Source organism: Centruroides vittatus, unplaced genomic scaffold, assembly GCF_030686945.1.
Source record: "Centruroides vittatus isolate TY-2023 unplaced genomic scaffold, ASM3068694v2 contig_595, whole genome shotgun sequence".
NCBI lineage: Eukaryota > Metazoa > Arthropoda > Arachnida > Scorpiones > Buthidae > Centruroides > Centruroides vittatus.
The window spans coordinates 367819-394639 of NW_027122359.1; the positions used below are offsets into that span (position 1 = coordinate 367819).

The window sequence follows — 26821 nt, forward strand, 5'->3', positions numbered from 1 at the left end:
ATAAAACGAAGTTGTATAGTGTGAAATATTACAGTGAGACAATATAAACATATCATTTTATGGATTTTTAACTTTTTTATAATTCTTTAAAATAAATTTAAAATAGCTTACAATAATATAAACTATCTTTATTTTTAAATTTTGCTATAAAGTAATCCTGATTACATATTTCACGTATTAAAATATATTTTTGTACTATATAAGGAAACGTATATCCGTTAGGCATTTGAAATGAATTTTACAGCATACAATATTAATAAAGAAAAAAAATTAGTAAAATAAAAAATATATATATATTTACATAATAATAAGATAATCAATTAGATAGGAACAGAAAGAGGTGATATCTTCGTGAATTTTAACAAATGTCGCAAAAATAAATAAAAAAAACCTATAAAAAATAGATTATAGCAATATAGTTTTTATGTTATTACAGTCGATTGAATCATGATCAAGTATTTGATATTGTTCTTTGCTGCTGTTGTTGTCGTTCAGGTATTGTAAATTAAACATATTCAAATAATCTGAATCAGAATAATTTTAATTACAGATATCCCCTTGTAATTAGGTGCCAAAAAAGTGTCGTGTTATGCAAATCCGTGCTATACGAAACTAACTATAAAACATAGGATTAGGTTCCAAAAGTTAGCAAAAATATACTATTCGTTTTTGTAATTTAAAATATATATGTGTGTATGTTTATTAAAGCAATCAATAATTTATTAATAATTATAGTCATAAGTCTCGCAGCCCACCAGTGGCCAAGCGGTCTTCGTTCTCTGAAACACTGGGAGTTCGGTCGTAGGTTTGCGCCTCGCTCGAACGGGTTGGCCACGTGGAGTTTTCCGGGTTTTCTCCATGTCTGTAATGCCTAAATAGGGGCCAGTTTTCCTTAAAAAGACTTCCCGGAAGGTGTTCCTCTAGGCAGATCGTTCGAGTGTTTCGTTGCCTTAACTTAACAAACAAAAGTATTGTACTTTAATATTTTATTCGCTGACAGAGTTGAACAAAGACGTTTACTTTTTGGTTAAATATACTCATCTAGTAAGCTTTTCTGTTCACCTTAATCTGAAGTATCGGCAACATCTTGAATTTTCTATGTATTTTCACATAAAGTCTGATATTTTCATTTCTTTGTTTTCCGAAGAGATCTTTATAATTTTAAATTAATGTAGAAAAACAAAACACAGCGACAGTATTTCACCGTGTTTTGTTTTTCTAGATTATCATTTAGAGCTAGTGGTTTCCAAAGTGTGTGCTGCGACGTCGCAGCTTCCTCAAAGGAGCACCACGAAATATTATAAAATTTTCATAATTTTACTTCCATTTTCAATTCGATATGATAAGATGCGACATCTAGCAGATTTGTACAAATCATTAACTCAGTAATAAAGGTGACACATAGAACCAAGATGATACATAGAATTGCAAAATGTAAAAAGCCTTATACCATCGCAGAAGAACTCATTCTACTCATTCTACCGGCTGCTGTAGATATGATGAACATTGTGATCGGTGAGTCTGCTGGTAAGTAGCTTTCAAAAGTGTCTTTGTCCAATATCCAAATACAGCGAAGGACCTCCAATGTTCAGTTAATTGAGAAAAAATAAAAGGGAAGGAATTTGGATTGAAGCTGGATGAGGACAAAGATAATAGTAATGATCCTCACCTGATTTGCAATGTGCAGTTTATAGATAGCAATAACATTGTAGAAGACTTTCTCTTTTGTAAAAGTATCACTGCTGGTGCTAAGGCTCACGACTTGTTCGAGATCCTTGATATTTTTATATTCGAAAATAATTTGGAGTGGACAAAATGCATTGGTATCTGGTATTTGTACTTATGTCCGGGTGTTATGGAGGATTGCAAGCACTTTTTCGAAGCAAAGACCCTGATTCACTGTTGACACTGATGCATTGCGTTATTCACAGGAAAGCACTTGCATCAAAATAGCTGAGTCCTACATTGAACCAGGCCTTGAAATATGTCTTCTTCTGGTTACGTATTCATTTCTGAATGTAGGATTAGAATATGTAGTAAACTTTATAAAAACTCGGCCGTTAAAAGCAAGATTTTTCAAAAAAATTTGTGAGGATATGCGATCCGAGCACACGTCTTTGTTGTACTACAGCACTTCGAGAAACTACAAAACATTACCATGAGAGAGCGGATGGCTGTTTCGAGATAATGTTTTGTCTCGTACAGTACGTTTGAACTGACAGGAAATTTATATTTTTCTTAAAGAAGAAGACCACAAGTATGCCGAAAATTTTGTGAATGAAGATTTTTTGGTAAAACTAGTATACTTATGTGATGTTTTTTTTAAAACTGAATGCTCTGACTCTCTCCCTGCAGGGAAGTAACATGCACCTTTTAAATTCTATTGAAAAAATTTCAGCTTGTTGACCTTTAGTGGAATCGATTTCTCTCAAGGTATGAAATCTATTTTTGAAGAACATTTATCACAGCTTTACACCTGGTTTTAGAAATATTTTCAAAATGATAATATCGATAAATTTGCATGGATTCAAGATTTATTGATATTTAATGCCAGTGCTTTATCTGAATTTACTGCTTCAGAAGAAGAGAATTTTATTGAGTTGTTGAAAACAAAAATTAGCAGCATGGAATTAACTGAATTTTGGATATCAGTAAAAGATGAATATCCCCTTCTGAGTGGTAAAGCTCAGAGAATTTTAATTCCATTTGCGACTTCTTATTTGAGCGAAGCTGAGTTTGTCACTGTGACAAAAACTAAGTATCGCACGAAAATCAATGTGGAGAAGGAAATGAGGGTGGCTGTGTCCAGTTTGATTATAAGATTTGAGAAAATGTGCAGTGATCAACAGGCCCACTAATTTTTGTTGTCTTAAATATGTGTTTTATTTATTTTTTACTTAACATTGTAACCCTTTAATTTAAAAAAATATATATATTGGTTATTTCGCATTTTCACAAATTGTACTTCTTACAATTTGACATAGGGCGCCTTGGGAAAATCTGGATTTAGCAAAGGCGCCGAGAATCAAAAATGTTCGGGAACCATTGATTTGTAGCACTAACGCCAACGACGGCGATACTTAGCTTATAGGAAAGCTAGAATAGGAAGCTAGGACAAGGAAGAATAAAAATTGTACAATTAGTTTTCATTAAAGAAAACCGGGAGAAAAGCACGAAACGAGATTGAAAATGGCAATATTCTAACATCCATGGGCAAATATCAGACAACACGGACACTTTCTTGGATAACAAAATACAGAATGAGGGATTTTGTACTTAAAAATTGACATTTTCTACGAGGATATCCCAATTATCTAGATGTATTAGCGCAAAACCATGTTTTAGAAATTCCGTATTGTGCGTGGGATGTCTGTACTGATATTTCTTACTTTATAACGTAATCTTTAATTGGAATAAACCGAAATTATCAACTTTTTTATCCAATATTTAGGCAGACTTTTGCGATTCTAGTGACGACTGCAAAGAGGATGAATGCTGTGTTACTCCTGGTGGTTTTGGAATTGTGAAATTTTGTTCGCGACGACCCCTAAAAAGTAATGTTTTCATACACTTACATCTATTTTGTATATGTGTATGTGTATGTGTGTGCATGTTATATACTGGTATAATATTATATAGTTTACTATGTATATATTAACGTAGTAATTATCTAAATTATACATAAATTGTTTAATTAAAGAATTATCCTCTTTTTAGATAATTTATGCTTTCATTCAGAAATATTTAACATGGAGAAAAAGATTTACACAGGTGCTTGTCCGTGTCCGGATGGAACGACCTGTAAACTCGGTGATGTAAATTATTTTAAAATTTTTTGTAATCAAGGAAACGATTGTATTCATTTTGCTTATGTATTAATTATTACATGTGTTTTTATAAAACGTTAATTTATATTGTTTTCAGTCATCAGATTTGGTTTACAAGTGCAGAGATAATGAAACAACAGTAAAACCTACAGAAAGACCAGAAAATCCTATCCAAGACAAAGAAATGGTGAACAATAATTAAATATTATTATGCTCTAAAAATAGCATACATTTAATTACACGTCATAAGTATTTAATCAAATTAATAACTATCTTAGTTACGTTTTATTCCAGTGTTATAAGATGTAAAAATTTTAAAGCTTTATTGATGAATTACTTAAAATTATATTTTACATTTCAATGTAAACTTAACTGATACTAATGGATTTGTTAATGCATATTTGAATAGGAAATGAATAGTTGTATAAATTACTACTGAAATTTTGTAGTATATAACACAGTTGAACTAAAAACTTGTTACATAGCGGCTAACATTCAATCAATAATTATTTTAGTTTTTATACGTTCAGATTTTGAGTATTTGTAAAGTATGTTAGGAAGAATCAATGGCGTTTGTAAAGCGTTACTTTTAACCGGTTAATAGAAATGTAATCAAAATATAGTCATTTTAGTTATAACAACACTGTAGAATATTATTCCTCAATAAATAACTATTCGTGTTTAATGAATTTTAAACACGGATATTTGTTACTCGAATTGATTACTGTCCCAAGACTTAGTCACGTTTTAATCAAAGAAACAGATACATTCTTTGATTGTGTTCCTAACAGTACCCTACAGTGTTCTATTGTATTCCTAACAGTACAGAACACAATAGAACAGTTCTATTATTTCTAGAGTTTATTGTATTGTTTCTAGTTTCTAGTTTCTAGTTATGATTCTATTGTTTCTGCTTGCAAAGAAACATTGAATAGCTAGCCACTTTAGAAAACTGTGATGAGCAACCCTAGAAATTTTTTGTGTGCTTCGTCTCTCACTTCCCGGAGACACCGGTGTAAACCTAACTGAACCAGCAAAGGGTTTAAAATTGGCCGTCTTAGAGTCCACAGGACGGGAAGAGTTAAAAAATATACTAAACTGAAGAGTTGAATGGAAAATTGAAATTCAAAGATTTTATTACTAGAAAGCCACTAGCTTTTAACTCTTTGAAGTCTACAAAAAACAATTATTTACTTAGGTTTCCATTACTGGTTTTTTGTAGACTTTAAAGAATTAAAAGCTAGTGGCTTTCTTTCTTCAGTAACACATAACACAAGGAACAGTTGATTAATGTATATTTTATTAAAGGAAATGAATTTCGGGTCTTAGTGACCCTTCTTCAGTCGTTAGACTTTACAAAAAGAAGGAGGTAGATATGAGTTACATGATACAAAATATTATATATATTATTTTGTATCATGTAACTTGTGACGACGGGGGAGTTCGAAAGAGTCGCAATCCCACTCGATTGTCACCAATATGTGACGACGGGGGGTGCCGAATAAGTCGAAACCCCTCTCGATTAACACCAATATGTGATTCGGGGAGGTAGGAGAAAGTCGTACCTCCCTTTTCTATTCGTTTGTCAGGATAGCTGTTACGTTTTTACGGCTCGTTACGCGTTACGCGAGTGGATAAGAGGGGAGATGGGGTCGACGATAAGACGAAGCGATATTCGAGACAAAGAGGAGACCATTTAACAATAAAACAAGATTTATTAATATTTAACAAAGGACACAAAGACAAAAGCTGACTAAATTCCCTAAATCGCGTAGGGTTCGAGAGAGAGCTTACAAGTTCGGTTCATACCTCATTAGTTCGTTTCCGTAGGGTTAACACTTGATATCCACGAGGTGGGGATTAGTATCCGCAATTGGCACAGTTTATAATATCGCGACTGAGCGCGGAGACGTTCGGACAGTAGGTCCGAGTCGGGGACGACGAGCGACGGCGTTTTGTCCGGCAGAGGATAAGAGACTCCCCTGAGGGGGGAAAGGAGTGTCTTTTATAGCTTTTGCCTGGGAAATCGGTCACGTGATCGTCGGTGGATGACGATTTGTGTCATAGGTGTTCCCGGGATTCAAAATACACGACGAATTCGAACGTTAAGTGTAAACTACGGTTGCAAGATGATCCGTTTAAAGCTTAAGAACAAAGGATTGTTGACAGTTATATGGCCGGGGACGCATATTTTCTCGTCCAGGGCCGTTTTTAGACAGGATGTTTATATAAAGGGAAAATTCCTAAAACGAATTATTACAACTTTAATTCTGAGGGAAATCCAGATCTCACAAACTCATATCTACCTCCTTTTATGTAGAATTTCAGAATTCTCCTTTTTCCAGAATAGCTGTTACTTACATAATGAAGATTATCCATCAATTTTTTTCACAATACTACCTTACAATGGCCGATTTTCTAGTTTTGAACTTATAACAGTCCTAGTCGTAGCGACAGTAACATTCTATTTGATTGTGTTTTTAGTTTTATGTGATTTGATTGGTGTTGTTGTTGCTTATTCAAATTCTTTAATTCGCACTCGTCAAACTGACAAAATCTGGTAATAATACTAATAGAATTTATTTTGTTTATTAAATATCCATATTTATAAATGTTAAATATTAATTAAATTTCGTGTAAATAATGAGATTAATTAGTTTATTATAAATTCTCATAAAATTTTCTACAAAATAAATGCTCTATATTCAAATTATTAATTTAAAACAATAAATTCAATGGTGCCTCGTACTTCGAATTTAATTTCAAGCGGCTGTTCGAATTCCGAATCGTTCGAAGTCCGAATCAATTTTTTCCATTAGAAATAATGGAAAGTCAATTCATCTATTCCCAGACCAAAAATAATACTCATTTTAATATTCTTAAAACAGCAAATAGACATAATTTGAGGTAAAAATAACATAATTAAATGCTTTAGTAATAAATTGAAACACGAGAACAACAAATAAAATAGGCAAATATTATAGAATAAAATGAAAATTGCATTTACTGCTCACACACCGTCGATTTAAAAACGGCCGCCAGATCCGCCAAACTTGTACCGCTTTCATACTCCGATAAGTTCTTTTTTTCATCTGAATCGTCGATAATACAACCTTCTTCTTTCTTATTTCTATTCTTCGTTGCTTCTACACCCTTCTCGGATGCCATGATTAATAAGTAAAGATTATATTGGATCGAACAATAAGTTTTTGCGTATTTATAATAGTTCTCGTTACTTAATATGCAGTAGATGCAGTGGCGTAGCGAGGGGGGTGCAAGGGGGTGTATCATGCACCGGGCGCCACTCGCAGAGGGCACCCAAATGGTCTCCAAGACAAACTATATGTGTTTCTGGAGGGGGAGAGGGACGCCAATAAAGTATCCGGCGCCAGTTATGCCCTGGGCGCCAGTTATGCCCCGGGCGCCAGTTATGTTCGCTACGCCACTGAGTAGATGTAGGATTTAATTACAATATTTGTAAAATTTAACAAATTACTGCTAATATTAGAATGTGTTCTTTGTTTAGAAGCTTATTTTAAACTTTTACTTCACATTTTATTTGAATAAAATTAGGTTGAAATATTTCAAGTAAAAAGTATATCAGGCATATTATGTTCTATGAGTTTCGGAAAGGATATAATGTATAAACAGTAAAAAGACATTCCTACTGTGTATCGAAAATATGCTCTTAAACATATCAAATGTGATTTAAAAAGCTCGAAAAAATTTGACCTAAAGGATATATGACATTTTTTGGGGTGCCCCACCCAAAAAAAAATGTCGACAAAGAAAGATTGTAGGGAGAAATTGTTAAAAATTAACGAATAACACAATATTTACAATCAAACACAACAAAAATAAAGAAAAAAAACACACTGAAAATATACGATCGTAACTCGAGAGCGAGAGACGATTTCAGCGCACAACAGATTGCGTTTACCCTTCGAGAGCAGTTCGAACTCTAAAACGTTCGAAGTTAGAGTCATTCGAAGTACGAGGTACAATTGTATTCTTTATTTAATTTTCAACAAAATGTCGAATTTATCGACATCTTTCTGAATAACTGTATCTGAGAAAACGATATTATATAGTGTGTAGCTACATTAAATTATATTTGTTTTTATTTTATTCTGAAATGCGTATTTAATTACACATTTTTAATTAATTTCACAGCATATAACATTAATAAAGATAAAGATATTGATTAAACGAGAAAAATTTTTAAAATAATAATATAATGATTAGATATAAACAGAAAGAGTTGATATCTTCGTGAATTTTAACAAATGTCGCAAAAATAAATACTAAAACATAAATTACTAAAACCTATAAAAAGTAGATTATGGAAACAGTAGTATTGCTGTTATTACAGTGGACTGAATCATGATCAAGTATTTGATACTGCTCTTTGCTGTTGTTGTTGTCGCTCAGGTATTGTTGATTACACACTTTCAAATAAGCTGGAAAGGAATAATTTAAATTACTAATAATTTTTATTTTATGACTTATGCTTTAATTTGAATAAATCGAAATTATTAGGTTTTTTTTAATTCTATATTTAGGCAAGGAATTGCACATCTAATAAGGACTGCAAAGAAGATCAATGCTGTATATTTGTTGCTGATTTGGGAAATATATCATTTTGTGTGCCACTGCCAAAAAAAAGTAATGTTTTCAAATACTTATATATGAAATATCAATGTTTTGAAAATAAGCATTTTCATGCGGTTTTATGTCTACATATATATATATATTAAAAAAGTCATGCATACATATATAACTTTTTAATATGTATATGTTTATATATATATATATATTAAAGAAGTTGTTATCTAAATTCTAAAGCACTTTATGTATTATATTAACTATTTTAATTAAACAATTGACTTATTTTCAGATAATTACTGTTATCCACACTTCTGGGATGAAGAGAAAGATCTTTACGCAGGTGGTTGTCCATGTCCGGATGGAACGACTTGTAAAATCGGTAATAAGGTAAGTTACATTAAAATTTAGTCTAATCAAGGGGTTAGTTATTATAATTTTGCTTATTTATTTAGTATTACCAGTGTTTTCACGAAACTCTTTATATATCTTGTTTTAGTTATCCGATATGCTTTTGAAGTGTAGAGAAGAGAAAACAACAGAATAACCAACAGTAGAACAAGAAAATCCTACAGAAAAAGATAAAGTAACTGGCGACCAATATTTAAATATAATTATGCTCTGAAAATAGCATAGGCCTATATTTAATTACACGTCATAAGTTTTAATCGTATTAATAAATATTTTAGTTTCGTTTTATTCCACTGTTATAAGATGTAAAAGTTTTACACTTTCAGCGATTACAAGAAGAATTATTTAAAATCATCTTTTATCTTTCAATGAAAATTCAATGTAAATTTAATTGATATTATGGTAATTGCGTAATTCAATTATAAAATAAACTGTATGAACTTTTAATGAAATTTTGTAATGTTGTGTAATATAGTTGAAGTACTAATTGTTACGTAACAGAAAATATTCGATCAATAATTATTATTTATATTATTTCTTTAGATGTTGAGTGTTTATAACAGAAATTTATTTAAGTAAGTGTACATGGCGTTAGAGAGGTGTTTATAATCGATTACTAGATATGTAACCGAGATATAGACTCAAACGTCTTCGCATCTCGGTTATAAGTGCGGTACTACATATTGAGTATTTGTAACGTAAATTTACAAATACTCAATACGCCACTACATAATGCTATTCTTTAGTAAACAAGTTTTCGTGTATAATGAATTTTAAACAGATATTTGGTATTCGAATCGATCTTACTGTCTCAGATTTAGTCACGTTTTAATGAAAACAACAGATATTCTTTGTTCAGTATATTCTATTTGCATAGAAACATATCGAATAGCTAGACTATGACCGACGCTGCTAAAGCGTTAGCCAAAAACTCTGGAAAACTGTGACGATTCTAGCAATTTTTCTTGGTGGTCTGGCCCTTTCCTCGCCTCTAGGACATTCCACTCTGGGCTTGGCTGAACCAACAATAGAATTAAAACAAGTTCTCTTAGTGCCCACAGTATAGAAATCGTATACTTTTCTTCGTAGGTCGTCAGAGCTGATATCAAGCATTTTGAATTCAATAACAATTAATAGCTAAAATGGTTATAGATAAACTTTTTATCCGTAATAAATTACTACTGTATTAAACATAAAATTTATAAAATAATTTATGCCTGAACCGGCCACGCGTTGCTGTGGCTCAAAATGTATCTATTATAAATGTATAACACTTCCCCCGTGGGGGGAATTTCAAAAAATCCCTTCTTAGTGTACATTCTCTTGACGTACCCTATTAAAACGCAATCAAAAACGCATCTAAAATAGTATAATAAAAGCCGAGTTCTTCACAGTAAGCCTTAATCCCGTCGCTTTTCCCGCTGGGAAATATCGAAAAATCCCTTTTTAGTGTATATTCTGTTGACGTAACCTATTAAAACGCAATTAAAAACGCAAAAAACCGCACGTAAAATAGTATAATAGAAGCCGAGTTCTTCACGGTAAGCCTTAATCCTGTCCATCTCCCCCCACTGGGGGGAATTTCGACATGTATATTATATAAAAACACGTGCGTATTCGAATGCAACGTTGTGTCAAAATTTCAAAGGAATCGGTGGGAACAAACGAACGTTATATTTTATTTATATAGATAGATAGAAAATGATCTGCTTCAGTCCATTCTCACAGAAAAGCAAACTTAGGTCGTCGGAAGTTAGCGCCATCTGTTGGACATAAAAGCCTTAATTCATATATAAATATATTTTTGAAAGGGGGTAAATGGTGTAGGGGTATGAAAAATAGATAGTAGCCGATTCTCAGACCTACTGAATATGCATATAAAATTTGGTAAAAATCGGTAAAGCCGTTTCGGAGGAGTACGGTAACTAACATCGTGACACGAGAATTTTATATATAAGATTTATGCCTTAACACAATTTTGTTATGAAAATTGTTTGTTCATGAGCATTTTACAAAAATCTGAAAAATTCGAAAATATTCTAGTCTGAAAAAATACTATTATCTGTAACTAGTATCTGGGGACTTTTGAATTCCAATCGACAATTCACATAGCTAGAGTTGTCACACTTCCAATAACAATAAGTATCCATTGGTAATGGATACTTATTGTCATTGGCAAATTGAATTATATTGTGTATTTTGGAACCCTACTGAAGAGGCCGGTGTACTGGCGAAATGCATTTAGGGACAAATATGATGTAATAAAAGACAGTTTTCTCTCTAAGAAAAACTGGTTTGTTTTTTTAACCTTTAATTCTAATTCTATTTCATTTAGTAAATGGTTCAGAAGTTCTTAGGCCTCAGTAAGTCAGAAAAGAAGGAAAATTCGAGTTTTCGTGTATTCAGTTAGACATTTGAAATAAATTTTGCACCACAGATAACATTAATACAAATAAAAATATTAGTAAAATAAAAAATATATTTATATAATAATAAGATAATTAATTAGATATGAACAGAAAGAGGTGATATCTTCGTGAATTTTAACAAATGTCGCAAAAATAGATAAAAAGAAACCTATAAAACATAGATTACAGCAATATAGGATTGATGTTATTACAGTCAATTGAATCATGATCAAGTATTTGATATTGTTCTTTGCTGCTGTTGTTGTCGTTCAGGTATTGTTAATTTATATAGCTTTATATTCGCAGGAAGGAAATGATTTAAATTACTAATAATTCTTATTATATACATTATTCTTTAATTTGAATAAACCGAAATCATCAATATTTTAATCGATATTTAGGTACTTTCCTGCGATTCTGGTGATGACTGCAAACAAGATCAATGCTGTGTTACTCCTGGTGGTTTAGGACTTGTGAAATATTGTTCACCACGGCCCAAAGAAAGTAATTTTTTCGTATACTTACATATATAATGCTAATCTGAAAACGTCTCTTGTGCACATTTCAACTTTTTCGGCTAATCAAAAAGAATTAATCTCTCATAAGCTTATTAAACGCGTAAATATTTGATATTGTAATGCTTCAGATCGGCAAAAGTTTGCTTTCATAATTATTTTCGTTATCTTATTAAACATTACAGAAAAAATAAAGAAATTCGTTTAGACGAAAGACGTTTTGAAGCTAGAAATAAAAACAGAAATGCAAATTGAAACCATCAATGAATCTGAATTCCAATTTGAATTTTGTAAATTTTTCACAAGAGAAGAAGACATGTTTTAAAGGAAGTACTTCATATTATTCCATGTCTATATGGAATATAAGTATACATATATACATGTATTTAGATAATGACTACGTTAATTAAACAATCAGGGGCAAATTCTCTGGGCTTGCTTAGCATGCGCCGCATGCTTAAGAGAAAGTTTTGACTGTCAATATACTTTTTATATGAAAGCAAGTATGCCAATAATAATTTATTCTAACATTTAAACTTTTATCATTTCTGTTTGCTTTTATTTACATTGACAGCTATCGGCTAGCCGCTTTAAGTTAGTGCGAAGCTTGCTGGAACTCGATGTGGAGGTATATCGAAAGCTTGCGGTACCCACTCAGCATACATGTATTGTGTACAGGGCGGATCTACATAGGAACTAATAAGGCTTAAGTTTCCCTGGGTCCACTAGTGTCAAGGCCCCAAAAAATTGAATTATTATCATAAATTTTTAATACTTTTTCATTATAATATATTTCATATATTTCATGTGTTGGTATAATGGGCTTTATAATAGTCCATACTTTTTTATTCACACCAAATAACGATTCTGCCTATTGTTTAGTGCTAGAGATAGGCCTATTATTTTTATTATAACTTTCAGCATGCTCAAAAATTTTGGTCAGGATTCGCCCTTGTAAACAATTAACTTCTTTTCAGATAAATTCTGCGGCCTGTCAACCATATATGATGAGGAGAAGGAGATTTACAAATATGCTTGTCCATGTCCGGAGGGAACGACTTGTAAACTCGGTAATCAGGTAAGTTATTTTAAAATTTTGATTAACCAGGAATGATTGATTATACACTAAGACTATCGTTAATTCGAACCCAGAGAGAGAAGGCCATAAACAGTTCGAATTAAACGGAGGCCACTCCTTCTGGTTGCTATAGAACAAAACTAAATGATTTTAATAACACATTAATACAACAAGTCAAGCATAATAATGTTTAATCTATGAGAAATACATAAAGGAACAGTAGTATATTTTGCTTTCCAAGTGTAAGGCTCTGTATTGCCCAGGGAAGCCACGGTGAGCAACTGTCACAGAGTGATCATTAATCGTCCTAATGGTGCTCAAACTGATTTAAAATGTTTTTTAAATTTAATTTTTTTTAATTAATTCATTAATAAAACAAATTTGGTCTTTAAATAAAAAATGGGAACAAGGTTAATCTACTAACAATCTACCATGCGCTCTTCATTCGAAAAAACAGAAGAGACAATCGTGTTCTAATTACCAAGAGAATTTTACATTGATTTAAATAGGAATTAGATGCAGACTAAAGTTTAGTTCGAATTAAGAGGACATTCGAATTAACTAGAGTCTAATGTATTAATTTTTCTTACTTATTGAATATTGCCAGTGTTGTCATAAATCTTTTTACTATGTTTTCAGTTAATGGATTTTGTTCTCAAGTGCAGAAAAAAAGAAGATATAACAGAAAGACCATCAAATCGTTCATATGAATATTAACTTGCGACCATAAATTAAATATCATCATACTCTAAAAATTCTGCAATCATCATTAAGCACATATAAATTCAATTTAGTGCTATCCAATCAAACTTAATTATTTTAATCAAATTTAATTACTTTATAATTAAAATTGCGAATTTTATTAATAGCATGAATATTTTATTAGACGTCATAAGCATTTAATGACATCAATAACTGTCTCAGATATGATTTTTCCGTTGTTATAAGTTTTAGAAACTTTTAAAGTTTCATTGGATACGAGGTCAATTGTTTAAAATCTTATTTTATGTTTCGATGCAAATTTAATTGATGTTAAAAAGATGTACGAATATTTGAAATATAAAATGGATAGCTGTATAATTTTGTAGCGAAATTTTTAGAATGTAATACAATCGAAATAAAACCTTGTTATATAAAAGCAACTACTCAATTAATGCTGTAATAAATTTCTTATGTTTCAGACTTTGAATATTTGTAATATATTTAAACAAGAAGTATAATGGCATTAGCAAGGCGTTACTTATAATCGGTCACTAGAAATGTACTCAAGAAAGTCGTTCTAATTATAACAAGCTACTTATGAAGATACTGAATATAATTTACATATGAAGAAAAATGATTTTTTACTACTTAATTGTTACACAAATTATTTTCCTGTGCCGATTTTTATACTAATAAGAGTTCGTATAATTTAAAATTTTCTGTTTAAAATGCCTAGCAAATTTGTTAAATCGTATATTACTAGATACTTAGAGCTGGTAACCACCATTTTGATTTACTAACCATTACATTTAATTATGTGCCTCTGAATTCGGGTACATCCACAGTAAGGACTTGGATTTTCTAACAAATAGTTAATTTAGCTGAAATATGTACCATAATAACAAATAATAAAAAAATATTTAATAATTTAATAAAATTATTATCTTGTGTTTCACAGTAGCTACCACTTACCTAATTCTGCGTATCAATTTTTTTCAAAATGGTATCTCACAATATCTCGATTTCTGGTTGTTCAAACCAAGGTTAGGATTTCCATAAGTTCATTATCGAAATCCTAACCATAGCGGCCATAATATTCTTTAGTTGGCGGTATTATTCTTGGCGGTTATTTTGTATGTTCGCGTGTGTGTGTGTGTGTAGCACGATTTTGTTCACCGTCTTTGAAGTTTAATGACTCCCATGCTTTTTGTCGAAAATTTCTGAAATTTTGCAGGGAAGTATGTGTATTTGGAAGATTAACGCATTTAAATTTTAGTGGTTAAAGGTCTGGGAGGTGGGAAGATAAACGGTGGTCGTGTGTTATATCTCTGGTAGTGTCGGAATTAATGACGATTTTATTCGGTATTAGCATCAACAATTCTTTATAAAACCCATTCCTCTCTCAACACTAAGCCTTTTGCCATTTTATAAGAATTTAAAATATAAAAAGTTTTTAATAATAAAATATCATAACAGATGCCGCCACGTACGCAGTTTTAAATGTTGCCGAGAAAGTTAAGCAACTCATTGCTGAATTTTTGATTTTCTCTAGGCATCATCAACCCTTCTTAAACCTATCGTTTAAATAAGTATCAACGTTATTTATATAAATATATAAAATACTTCTTGTTTTGTAATATAATTAATAAAATTAATTTTATTCATTAAATATCTAACTTAACAAATGTTAACTTAAATAATGCTGTATTAATAGACTCTCTTATAAATAAAAAATATGTAATAAACTTTAAAATAACAAGTTTTTTTATAAACTCTCATAAGGTCCGTAAGGAATAAATGTATCGAAATAATTAATTTAATATAAGTGTCAGGCAAAATGATGTCAACAACTTTGACGTTTTGTCTTGACATAATTACTTTGTTCTAATAATAAAAATTGTTATAAATTTATTATATTGAGATTATAAATATCAAAGTTTTCCAGAGTATCCTAAAAGCTTTCAATGTGGGTCATATGCATAATACTTCGCATCAGCCCATATTAAACTTTCAAATACTGTATTAGATGACGTAGAAATGTTGCATGAATTTGATTATGAATTGACTTCAGGGTATTGCTTATATCTGTTTCACATATTTCTTGAATCATACAAAAAAAGTCGTACTTAAACATATTGTAATATTACAAAGATTTTAATAAATTAATTTTGCTACAATGTTCTTTTATTATTATTATTTTATGTAAATTAAATTTAAATTTTAAAACAAAAATAAATTTGAAACAAAATATGGAATTTATCGACAGCTTTCTGAATAACTCTGTATTTTTAATTTTGAGAAAACGAAGTTGTATAGTGTGAAATATTATATTGAAACAATATAAACATATCATTTTATGGATTTTTAAATTTCTTATAATTCTTTAAAATAAAATATAAAATAGCTTAAAACAATACAAAACTATATTTATTTTTAAATTTTGTTATAAAGTAATCTTAAAGTAATCTGATGACATATTTCATACATTAAATTATATTTCTGTACTTTATTTAGTAAACGTACATATTCAGTTAGACATTCGAAATGAATTTTGCAGCACAGACAACATTAATACAGATAAAAATATTTGTAAAATAAAATAAATATATTTATATAATAATAAGATAATTAATTAGATATGAACAGAAATAGTTGATATCTTCGTGAATTTTAACAAATGTCGCGAAAATAAATGAAAAAAAAAAAAAACCTATAAAAATAGATTATAGCAATATTGGATTGATGTTATTACAGCCGATTGAATCATGATCAAGTATTTGATATTGTTCTTCGCTGCTGTTGTTGTCGTTCAGGTATTGTTAATTTATGTAGCTTTATATTTGCAGGAAGGAAATGATTTAAATTACTAATAATTCTTATTTTATAAATTATTCTTTAATTTGAATAAACCGAAATCAACAATATTTTAACCGATATTTAGGTACTTTCCTGCAATTCAGATGACGAATGCAAACAAGATGAATGCTGTGTTACTCCTGTTGGTTTAGGAATTATAAAAGGTTGTTCACCACGGCCCAAAGAAAGTAATTTTTTTCATATACTTACATATATAATGCTAATCTGAAAACGTCTCTTGTGCATATTCCAACTTTTTCGGCAAATCAAAAAGAATTAATCTCTCATAAGCTTATTAAACGCGTAAATATTTGATATTGTAATGCTTCAGATCGGCAAAAGTTTGCTTTCATAATTATTTTCGTTATCTTATTAAACATTACAGAAAAAATAAAGAAATTCGTTTGGACAAAAGACGTTTTGAAGTTAAAAATAAAAACACAAATGCAAATTAAAATCATCAATAAATCCAAATTTAAATTTGAATTTTTTAAATTTTGCACAAGTGAAAACGCGTTTTTAAAAGTAGTCCTACTTCATATTATTTCATGTCTATATAAAACTATAAATATACATATAAACATGTATTTAAACAATAACTACTTTAATTAAACAATTAACTTCTTTTCAGATAATTTATGCGGCCTGTCAACCATATTTGATAAGGAGAAGAAGATTTACGCATTTACTTGTCCATGTCTGGAAGGAACGACTTGTACACTCGGTAATGAGGTAAGTTATTTTAAAATTTTGAGTAATCAAGGAATGATTGATTATACACTAAGACTATCGTTAATTCGAACCCAGAGAGAGGCCATAAACAGTTCGAATTAAACGGAGGCCACTCCTTCTGGTTGCTATAGAACAAAACTAAATGATTTTAATAACACATTAATACAACAAGTCAAGCATAATAATGTTTAATCTATGAGAAATACATAAAGGAACAGTAGTATATTTTGCTTTCCAAGTGTAAGGCTCTGTATTGCCCAGGGAAGCCACGGTGAGCAACTGTCACAGAGTGATCATTAATCGTCCTAATGGTGCTCAAACTGATTTAAAATGTTTTTTAAATTTAATTTTTTTTAATTAATTCATTAATAAAACAAATTTGGTCTTTAAATAAAAAATGGTAAATCTACTAACAATCTAACATGCGCTCTTGATTTGAATAAACAGGAGGAGAGACAATCGTGTTCTAATTACCAAGAGAATTTTACCTTGATTTAGATAGGAATAAGACGGGGACTGACGTCCAGTTCGAATTAAGAGGACATTCGAATTAACTAGAGTCTAATGTATTAATTTTTCTTACTTATTAAATATTGCCAGTGTTGTCATAAATCTTTTTACCATGTTTTCAGTTAAATGATCTTGTTCTCAAGTGCAGAAAAAAAGAAGATATAACAGAAAGACCAGAAAATCGTACAGAAGAACTTGCGACCATAAATTAAATATCATCATACTCTGGAAATTCTGCAATCATCATTAAGCACATATAAATTCAATTTAGTGCTATCCAATCAAACTTAATTATTTTAATCAAATTTAATTACTTTATAATTAAAATTGCGAATTTTATTAATAGCATGAATATTTTATTAGACGTCATAAGCATTTAATGACATCAATAACTGTCTCAGATATGATTTTTCCGTTGTTATAAGTTTTAAAATTTTTAAAGTTTCATTGGATACGAGGTCAATTGTTTAAAATCTTATTTTATGTTTCGATGCAAATTTAATTGATGTTAAAAAGATGTACGAATATTTGAAATATAAAATGAATAGCTGTATAATTTTGTGGCGAAATTTTTAGAATGTAATACAATCGAAATAAAACCTTGTTATATAAAAGCAACTACTCAATTAATGCTGTAATAAATTTCTTGTTTCAGACTGAATATTTGTAATATATTTAAACAAGAAATATTAGCAAGGCGTTATTTATAATCGGTCACTAGAAATGTACTCAAGACGCAAAGTCGTTCTAATTATAACAAGCTACTTATGAAGATACTGAATATAATTTACATATGAAGAAAAATGATTTTTTACTACTTAATTGTTAGACAAATTATTTTCCTTTGCCGATTTTTATACTAATAAGAGTTTATATAATTTAAAATTTTCTGTTTAAAATGCCTAGCAAATTTGTTAAATCGTATATTACTTAGATACTCAGAGCTGGTAACCACCATTTTTGATTTAGCATTACATTTATTTGCCTCTGAATTCGGGTACATCCACAATAAATAGTTGGATTCTTTAACAAAAAAGTCAACTTAGCTAAAATATGTACCACAGTAAATAATAAAAAAATATGTCTCGATTTCTGGTTTGAACTTTTAACAATCGTAACCATAGCAGCCTTAATATTTTTTAGTTTGGCGGTTATTTTGTATACATCCACCAAAGCCGAATTATCGGGCTAGAGTCGGCTATAATAAATAAATAATTAATAAGACAATTTGGGCCCGCTTCGGGCCGATTTCTTTTCCTCCAGTTCCAAATTATTAAAATTATTTATTTAATTTAATTATAATTATTAAGTTTAGTAATAGATGGCGCCTAACGCCAAGCTCTAGTGCCAAATTGTCTTATTAATTATTTATTTATTATAGCCGACTCTAGCTCGATTATTCGGCTTTGGTGGATGTATAGCTTTGTAACGGGTTAGTTGTTATTTATTTATAGGTTATTTTGTATGCATTTCATTTATTAAATATCTGTACTAACAAATGTAATTTAACTGATAAGAAATTTAATTAATATTATGTAAGTAATGGGTTTAATTTGTTCATTATAAATATCAAAGTTTTAGATGATGTCTTAAAACCATCAGTATGAGTGCTACATTTAATACTCCACGTCCAAATTGTACTTCAACTACTGTATTAGATTATGTATAAGTATGACAGAATTCGATTATGAGTTGACGTTAGTCAATACTTCAGTAATCTCTTTCATCTGTTTCACATATTTCTCTAATCACACAATAAAATTCGTACTTATGCAATTAGCTGAAAACAACGTACTTAATTTTAAATATATCGTCGAAATTGTCGACATCTTTATGATTAAGAACTGCTGTCACGTAACCTGAATCTCAAAGACGTCAGCAAAACATGATTCCTTAATAATCTTCTTCATGCAAGAAAATGAAAAAAGTCCGCAGATACAAAATTGGGGAATATGGCGGGTAAGAAAACTGTGAGATCTGGAAATCTCCTTGACACAAAATTATAATAAATTATATCCGAATTAATAATTACCCCTTCCTTATAGCCGGATATAATCCGAATACAAAACGAATTATAATAAAATTGTTCCCCATATCGAATCGAAAATTTTCCTATTATAAACATCCTGCTAAAAACTGTCCTGGATATAAACATCCTGCCTAAAAACGGTCCTGGACGAGAAAATATGCGTCCCCGGCCGTATAACTGTCAACTATCCATTGTTCTTACGCTGAGTACAGATCATCTTGCAACTTAAGTTTATAGTTAGCGCCCGAATTCGCCGTATTGTTTCCAATCCCGGGAACACCTATGGCCTAAGCACATGCACGTGACCAAATTTCCCAGCAAAAAGCTATATAAGATGCTTCCTTCCCCCCTCTGGGGAGTCTATCATCGATTTAGATCGAGTCGCGATCTTACCCTTTGTGCCTACGGAATATATTTGACTATTGTGCCTCAAGTGCCACTGACCCTTCCCTAGAAAGGAATATTCGATCATCGTGACGAACAGCATATTTGAATTACTGATTGTCCAAGAGGTATGGAACCCATTTATGTGAACTTTCTCTCTCCCCTCGCGTGATAGGGATATATAGCTTATTTTATATGTCACCCCTTTTATGTCAGATTTTTGTAACGTATATTTTGTTTTCCATTAAATCGTTGTTATCCTGTTAAATGGTGTCTTGTTTGCTCGAATATTCGCTTATCGCCTTACCACGACTCCACTTTCCCTCCTACACTCGACCGGATGAAAAAGTAGTCCCGTCCCTACGGGATCCCTACCGACAAATAAGCCATCTCTGACTCGTGGGCAAGTCCCTCCGACTTGTTGCCGAAATTAAACAGAGGTCTGACCTCGTCAACCCTCCTCGGTACCCACAAAACAGTTACACCATAATGAGCTAAAAACTGGTGCACAAGGATTACACAGTGCACTGGCATATTATGCAGGAAATCCTACTTTCTAGTCCAATGGAATTCTGGCAATACACGCTATAACAAATGTCTCAGACTTCCAGGTAGAATGCGACAATCACGGTTTAACAGGCAACAACAAATTACTTATGGGTGATTCCATTTTCGTCCAAAAACGGCCGACTCAAACGTTTATCATCTTCTGATTCCTTACCATTCCGAAAGCATTTAAACCATTAGTGCGAACATTTTATGCTCACGGCATCGTTCCTGTAAACTTTGACCAACATTTCGTGTGTCTCCGTCATTGTTTTCCCTAATTTTGAAGCAAAATCTCATTTCGGCCGTTGTTCCAACTCCTCTTCTCACACAGAATGTGTTCGAATGACTGCAACAGAAGCCTTCTTGCATTCACACGTATTCCACGCTAAGAGGCATTTCTAGACACGTCCTTGCATGTCCATGTTCATGCTCATACTTGTCGCTCGCGTATATCGTAACATTCACCGAACTTTTTAGGTACTTCGCGTATTACATATTTCATACATGTAATTATATTTTTGTATTTTATTTAGAAATGTTCACTCAATTAGACATTTGAGAAGAATTTTATAGCATATACTATAAAATTCATCTCAAATGTCTAATTGAGTGAACCTTTCTAAATAAAATACAAAAATGAATAAAACATGAACATAAATAACATGAATAAAAACATATAACATGAATAAAAATAAAACACAAACAATATTTAGATAAAAATAAGATAACTAATTAGATATGAACAGAAGGAATTGATATCTTTGTGAATTTTCACAAATGTCACAAAAATAAAACTAAATGAAAAACACATATAAAAATTGATTATAGCAATAGTATTAGTGATGTTATTACAGTCATTTGAATCATGATCAAGTATTTGATACTCTTGCTTGCTGCTGCTGCTGCTACTGCTGGTGGTGGTGGTTTGGATCAGGTATTCTTAATTAAACACTTTCAAATAAGATGGAAAAGAATAAATTTTATTGTTAATAATTTCCATTTAATTTGTAAAATTTATTCTTTTGTTCTTTTCATTTTATTCTTTTTATTTGAAAAAAAACGAAATTATCAACTTTTTATTTAATATTTAGTTCCAATTCTGCAAGTCTGGAGAGGATTGCCATGAAGATGAATGCTGCGTTGCTTTCGATATGTATAAAATGACGACAAAATGTATGCGACGGCCCAAAAAAAGTAATGATTTCATATATTTAGATATGAAAAGCTAATTTCAAAATGTCTCTTGTTAGCATTTCAAATTTTTCGGCAGATTAAAAACGAAAAAGGTTTTTGTCTCATAACTTTATTGAATGCAGAAATATTTGGCATTGTAATTCTTGAGACCGAAAAGATTCTACTTTTGTAATCGTATTCACTATCTTAACAAACATTACAGAAAAATTAAAAAAATTAGTTTGGACAAAGGACGATTTGAAAGTAAACATGAAACAAAGGACATTTTTTTTTAACTAACAAGGCAGGACAACTTCTTTTTCGCTAAATGGGAAATGACGTCGCCTGTTTTTAGTATTCTGTTTTCTAAAATTTAAACGTGAAGAATGGTAATAATAATGCTAGTGCTACGGTAAACTAATAATATAATTTTTGTTACACATAAAAAAATTAAAATTGCTAAGGCTCGATCCTACATCATAAAGCTCAAGTGAATGGCGTCTTATCTACGTGGACGGTGAAAATGAAACTTTTAAAGACTTATAAGATAAATATTCAATTTTCAGAGTCCTGTTTTTCAAAAACTCTTGAGAAGTTAGTCCTGTTATCTGGACGAGGAGCTCTTTGTGTTAAGAGTTATGTCCTCACCAAGTTTCGTTCGAATCGGAAAACCGAACGCCTGGCCCTCTGGCCCTTGTAAGATGAGGACAATGGAAGTTATCAAAGCAAATTTATAAGACAAAAAACATTTAACGGTTTATAAGACGTTCTGAAGCAAAATGAAAGTAGAAAAAAAACATCATTCAATGAATTCGAAGGAATCGATATCTCAATTTTTCAAACTTCTGGACAAGAGACTTTTTGAAAAAAATCCTGATATGATTTTATATCTATTATATATACACATTTACTTAGATAATTACTTCAGCTAAACAATTACCTTTTTCCAGGTAATATGTGCATGTGGTCAAACATAATTGATAAGAAGAAAGATATTTACTTTCTATCTTGTCCATGCCCGGCTGGAATGAGCTGTAAACTCGGTAGTAGTGTAAGTTATTTTAAAATTTCAGATAATCGGGAAAATGAGTATATTAATTTTTGTAACATTAAATATTGCCAGTGTTTTCATGAAACTTAATATCTTTTTAGCTCATGGACGTAGTTTTAAAGTGCAGAAAAGACAAACCAACAATAAAACCAACAAAGAAACCAACGGAAAAACCAACAGAGAAACCAACAGAAGAACCGGAAAAACCAACAGAGAAACCAACAGAAGAACCGGAAAAACCAACAGAGAAACCAACAGAGGAGCCAACAGAGAAACCAACAGAGGAGCCAACAGAAAAACCAACTGAAGAACCAAAAGAAGAACCAGAAAATCCTACAGAAGATAAAGAAAGTGGCGACCAATAGTTAAATATCATCATGCTTTGAAAATAACATTTAATTAGAATTTAATTAGATGTCATAAATATTTAATCACATTAATAACCATTTTAGTTAAAATATTTTCCAGTTATAAGATATAGAAATTTTAAATTTTTATTAATTACAAAATGAATAGCTCAAAATTATATTTTGTTTCATTCTAAAGAAAATTGATATTAATGGATCCATAATGAATACAGTATTTAAAATAGAAAATGAATAATTGTATGAATTTTAATGAAATTTTGTAGATATAATATAATTGAAATAACAATTGTTACTTAATTAAAGGCAAATATCCAATCAATAGTTATTCTTTCTTTTTTTATTTGTTCAGATTTTGAGTATTTGTAACATATTTTAAAAAAGAATCAAAATAGCGTTAACAAGACGTTATATATAATCGGTCAGTAGAAATATATTTCAGATACAAAGCTGTTTCAGTTACAGGAACACTATACAATGATATGATAATATTATATACTAGTTAGCCTTATAAGTACTGTATAAAAAGTGATATGCTTAAAATGAAACAATGGTAATTATATATAAAATATAACCAAAACGTCATCTGGAATGGGCAAAAACGATAGATTTGGGTTGGCCATTCATATTTCTCATGCTTCAATTCATGCTTCTAAATAAAAATTATTAATAAGGATAGGATTTTAGGATGTTAAAAAAGTTCAAAAATGGGGGTCAGAGTGCTAAGAAAACAAAAATGGCCTAAAGAGGTGATGCTAAAAGTCACGTTAAGCATCTTGAATAAAAATTTTTGTTTAAATTGCATGATACAGTATATTTTTCACGTCATTCATTCATTTTCATACTATACTTAAATATCATTGTCGCTTAAATCACAATCATTCGTCAAAAAGAATGAATAAACTTGGATAATGGTAATCATTTCTAAATTATCAAATAGTCTTTCATGTAAGCACAAAATTTATATCTTTGTGTGCAGGAAAAGATTGTTGAATCCGTACTTGCCGCTAACATCCACAGATGTTAGCGGCAGGTACTTAATGTAGAGTCAAAACCCTAAATCATTGCATTTCACGACCTTCTTTAAGTCTAAATCCTTAGCAAGAGTTACCTCAAATTTTTGCTTAGCAAATTTATCTAATTTATCTCTCATATAGGGGAACACAGTTCCCACAACTTTTCTTTTTAATTAAAGATGCTTCTTTTCCAATTCGATGATTGCATCAATAACGAACTTGTATAAATATCTCATATATTGTAGACCAGTGATTCTCAAAGTGGGGGTCGCGACCCCCAAGGGGGTCGTGAAAAATATTTGGGGGGTCGCTGAAAAATTGATGCCAGATCAATTTTTTCAAATATTTTATAAATTTACTATGGATTCATGTTTAGAAATAATAGAAATAAAAAATATATAAAATAATTTTTACTTAAATAAATTGCACATATAAATAATATTTAAATACGAGCCTAACCCCCTCCCCCGGGATGTTTTTCGACACATACTTATTCTTCGGGGGTCCTTTGAAATTTTTAAGTGCAGAAGGGGGATCGCGGTCCAAAAAGTTTGAGAAACACTGTTGTAGACAGTTCTTCTTGAACACTGGCGTCCAAAACTAAGTTCTAAACTTGAGCAACTGCAACAGAATCAGAATCTTCTACATGAGAGGCTGGTATTTTGAAATTTTTGAAATCAAATTCTTTGATTTCCAAAATTTCAAAATACCAGCCTTTATCCGTGTTCTCTACTTTGTGGTGATCGGATTAGATGGCAGGGGAAGCTATGTCACTTCGTGAGATCCAGCGACCCTTGCTGAAACTTTCTTTAAAACTTTTTCATGTCTAAAATAAACACGTTTGCTTTGGGACTTTTAGGACGAACTGATTCACACACTAAATAAAGGCCATTTATTATGTATGAAAGTGTTATTAAACGTATCGAATGTAACTGGCATGTTCCTGTTGAGGCATACGTGTAAAACACGTAAACAGGGCCCACACAATGTTCTTTCGAGACAAAAGCCCATATGTTGCTTTTCTTTATCCCATCAATCCAATTCAATCCATAATACGAAGTCATATATTTTGCAAAATTGTTTGAAATATTTAAAATTATTAAATTACAGATTTTTTCATTAGATTACTGCATAAAATGCATAATACCATAAACGTCAAGTTTGGTCATTACGCTGTCCTTAATCCAAATCAAAGTCAGTCTGTATGTGCGAAAAAATGGATCAAACCTCGTTCCTCATTTGATCCAAACTATTAATATAAAATTTAAATTTCTAGATTCAAATTCCTAATGACAGTTTATAATGTGTAAGAGACAGACAAAAAGAATATTACTTGCTAATTATTTTATATTTAATATATATTACAATTTTACATAATAAATTGCACCAAGTGCACATTCCTGAAACTCGATTCGGAGCTATATTGAATTATATAGAATTTTATAAAATAAACTAAATTTATGTTAGTTGCAACAGTAATATTATTAACAATAGTATCCATTATCTTCAAGCTCTCATGCAAAGTTTTCTTTTATGTTCAGTTTCCTGAAAAATAACCATATTTATTCTTCTTATATAAATAAATAATCTTCTTATTTGAATAAATTTCAAATTATACAGATACAAATTATACAAATTATTCATACAGATGACAACAAAGTAGATGTTAATACAATTAGCCTATAAGATATTTTTAAGGGATGTAATCAAATTATTACCTCTTCAGTATGAATGCAATCCAAACCTTTCTGACAAGGACAATCAATCAGATAAACTTGTTTCCCATCAACTCCGTGAAGACTCTCTTCCGAAGTTAAGCAATATGCTCCTTGAATAAATAAATAAATAAATCATACAACTAGATCTATAATTTAAACGATAATTTAATTTATGAAAAATATACTTTACCTAATTTCTTACGTTTACTGCAATAAGTACGTTTACTAAATAGAGGATCGAGACAACATTCATCGTCAGCGCAGTCCTCTTGAGAATTACACCCGAAACTGAGCTGCAAAATAACAAATATACTCCTATAATTTACAAATAATAAACTACAAAACTCTCTGAAAGTTATTAATTCTTTCATAAATTGCCGAAGAAAATTATACATACTTTTACTGCAATTACAGCTAATAGTAGAATCAGAAAATATTTCATGGCTTCGTAACTACGCAATTAACAAGCAAGAATGAATGCTGTAACTTACGATTACGTTATGGATTATCTTTATACGTGGAAATCAAACACATGGAACTATATATATTACACCTGTTAAAGTCCATACACTGTTTGCAATTACAAAAGAATGTAACAGAATCACAAAGTAAATAAGTTAGGATCCGATAATTGATATTTTATCACTTTCGATAGGTTGCTATCCTTAATGAAAACAGAAAAACAAAATCCATTGATTACACAATACAATTGACAGTGGTATAAATGATCTCACAATTAATAATTTATATATTTACATATATACTATATTTTTCAATTATTCTTTTTCTTTAATTGTTTAACTATTGTAAATGAAACTGGTGTGTTAATAAAATATTTATTTATAAAATGGATTTTCTGGATCTTCTGTTGGTTTCTCTTTTTGTTGTTCTA

The 26821-nt window shown here is 30.6% G+C and overlaps 3 protein-coding genes across 6 annotated transcripts; 2 read left to right on the forward strand and 1 right to left on the reverse strand.

Moving 5' to 3' along the window:
* Nucleotides 1-399: 399 nt before the first annotated feature.
* Nucleotides 400-18258, forward strand: LOC136979157 (U19-ctenitoxin-Pn1a-like). 4 transcript variants are annotated; one of them, XM_067275083.1, is made up of 4 exons: nt 400-495; nt 16488-16590; nt 17034-17134; nt 17767-18258. In XM_067275083.1, exons 1-4 carry the CDS (start codon nt 448-450, stop codon nt 17854-17856), a joined length of 342 nt encoding a protein of 113 aa, XP_067131184.1. In that variant the 5' UTR covers nt 400-447; the 3' UTR covers nt 17857-18258. The 4 variants fall into 4 exon arrangements, with proteins under 4 accessions (XP_067131184.1, XP_067131185.1, XP_067131183.1 ...); XM_067275084.1 differs by lacking the exons at nt 400-495; nt 16488-16590; nt 17034-17134; nt 17767-18258 and adding exons at nt 11422-11524; nt 11653-11755; nt 12744-12844; nt 13484-13982; XM_067275082.1 differs by lacking the exon at nt 400-495 and adding an exon at nt 11432-11524.
* Nucleotides 18259-22734: 4476 nt separating this feature from the next.
* On the forward strand, nt 22735-23295 carry LOC136979187 (endoglucanase-like). Its single transcript, XM_067275119.1, has 2 exons — nt 22735-22830; nt 22932-23295. Exons 1-2 carry the CDS (start codon nt 22735-22737, stop codon nt 23193-23195), a joined length of 360 nt encoding a protein of 119 aa, XP_067131220.1. The 3' UTR covers nt 23196-23295.
* A 2251-nt stretch (nt 23296-25546) lies between these two features.
* Nucleotides 25547-26484, reverse strand: LOC136979159 (toxin CSTX-20-like). The gene is made up of 4 exons (XM_067275086.1): nt 26327-26484; nt 26120-26222; nt 25930-26039; nt 25547-25756 (listed from the first exon to the last, which is right to left on the reverse strand). The coding sequence occupies exons 1-4, from the start codon at nt 26369-26371 to the stop codon at nt 25718-25720; spliced, it is 297 nt and encodes a 98-aa protein (XP_067131187.1). The 5' UTR covers nt 26372-26484; the 3' UTR covers nt 25547-25717.
* Nucleotides 26485-26821: the final 337 nt, after the last annotated feature.

Coding starts and splice junctions, on each gene's coding strand:
- LOC136979157 (XM_067275083.1), top strand. CDS start 448: ATGATCAAGTATTTGATATTGTTCTTTGCTGCTGTTGTTGTCGTTCAG. Junction 496..16,487: donor CTGCTGTTGTTGTCGTTCAG/GTATTGTAAATT, acceptor ACCGATATTTAG/GTACTTTCCTGCAATTCAGA. Junction 17,135..17,766: donor CTTGTACACTCGGTAATGAG/GTAAGTTATTTT, acceptor CCATGTTTTCAG/TTAAATGATCTTGTTCTCAA.
- LOC136979187 (XM_067275119.1), top strand. CDS start 22,735: ATGTGCATGTGGTCAAACATAATTGATAAGAAGAAAGATATTTACTTT. Junction 22,831..22,931: donor GCTGTAAACTCGGTAGTAGT/GTAAGTTATTTT, acceptor ATATCTTTTTAG/CTCATGGACGTAGTTTTAAA.
- LOC136979159 (XM_067275086.1), bottom strand. CDS start 26,371: ATGAAATATTTTCTGATTCTACTATTAGCTGTAATTGCAGTAAAA. Junction 26,223..26,326: donor TAGCTGTAATTGCAGTAAAA/GTATGTATAATT, acceptor GTTATTTTGCAG/CTCAGTTTCGGGTGTAATTC. Junction 25,757..25,929: donor ATTGCATTCATACTGAAGAG/GTAATAATTTGA, acceptor GTTATTTTTCAG/GAAACTGAACATAAAAGAAA.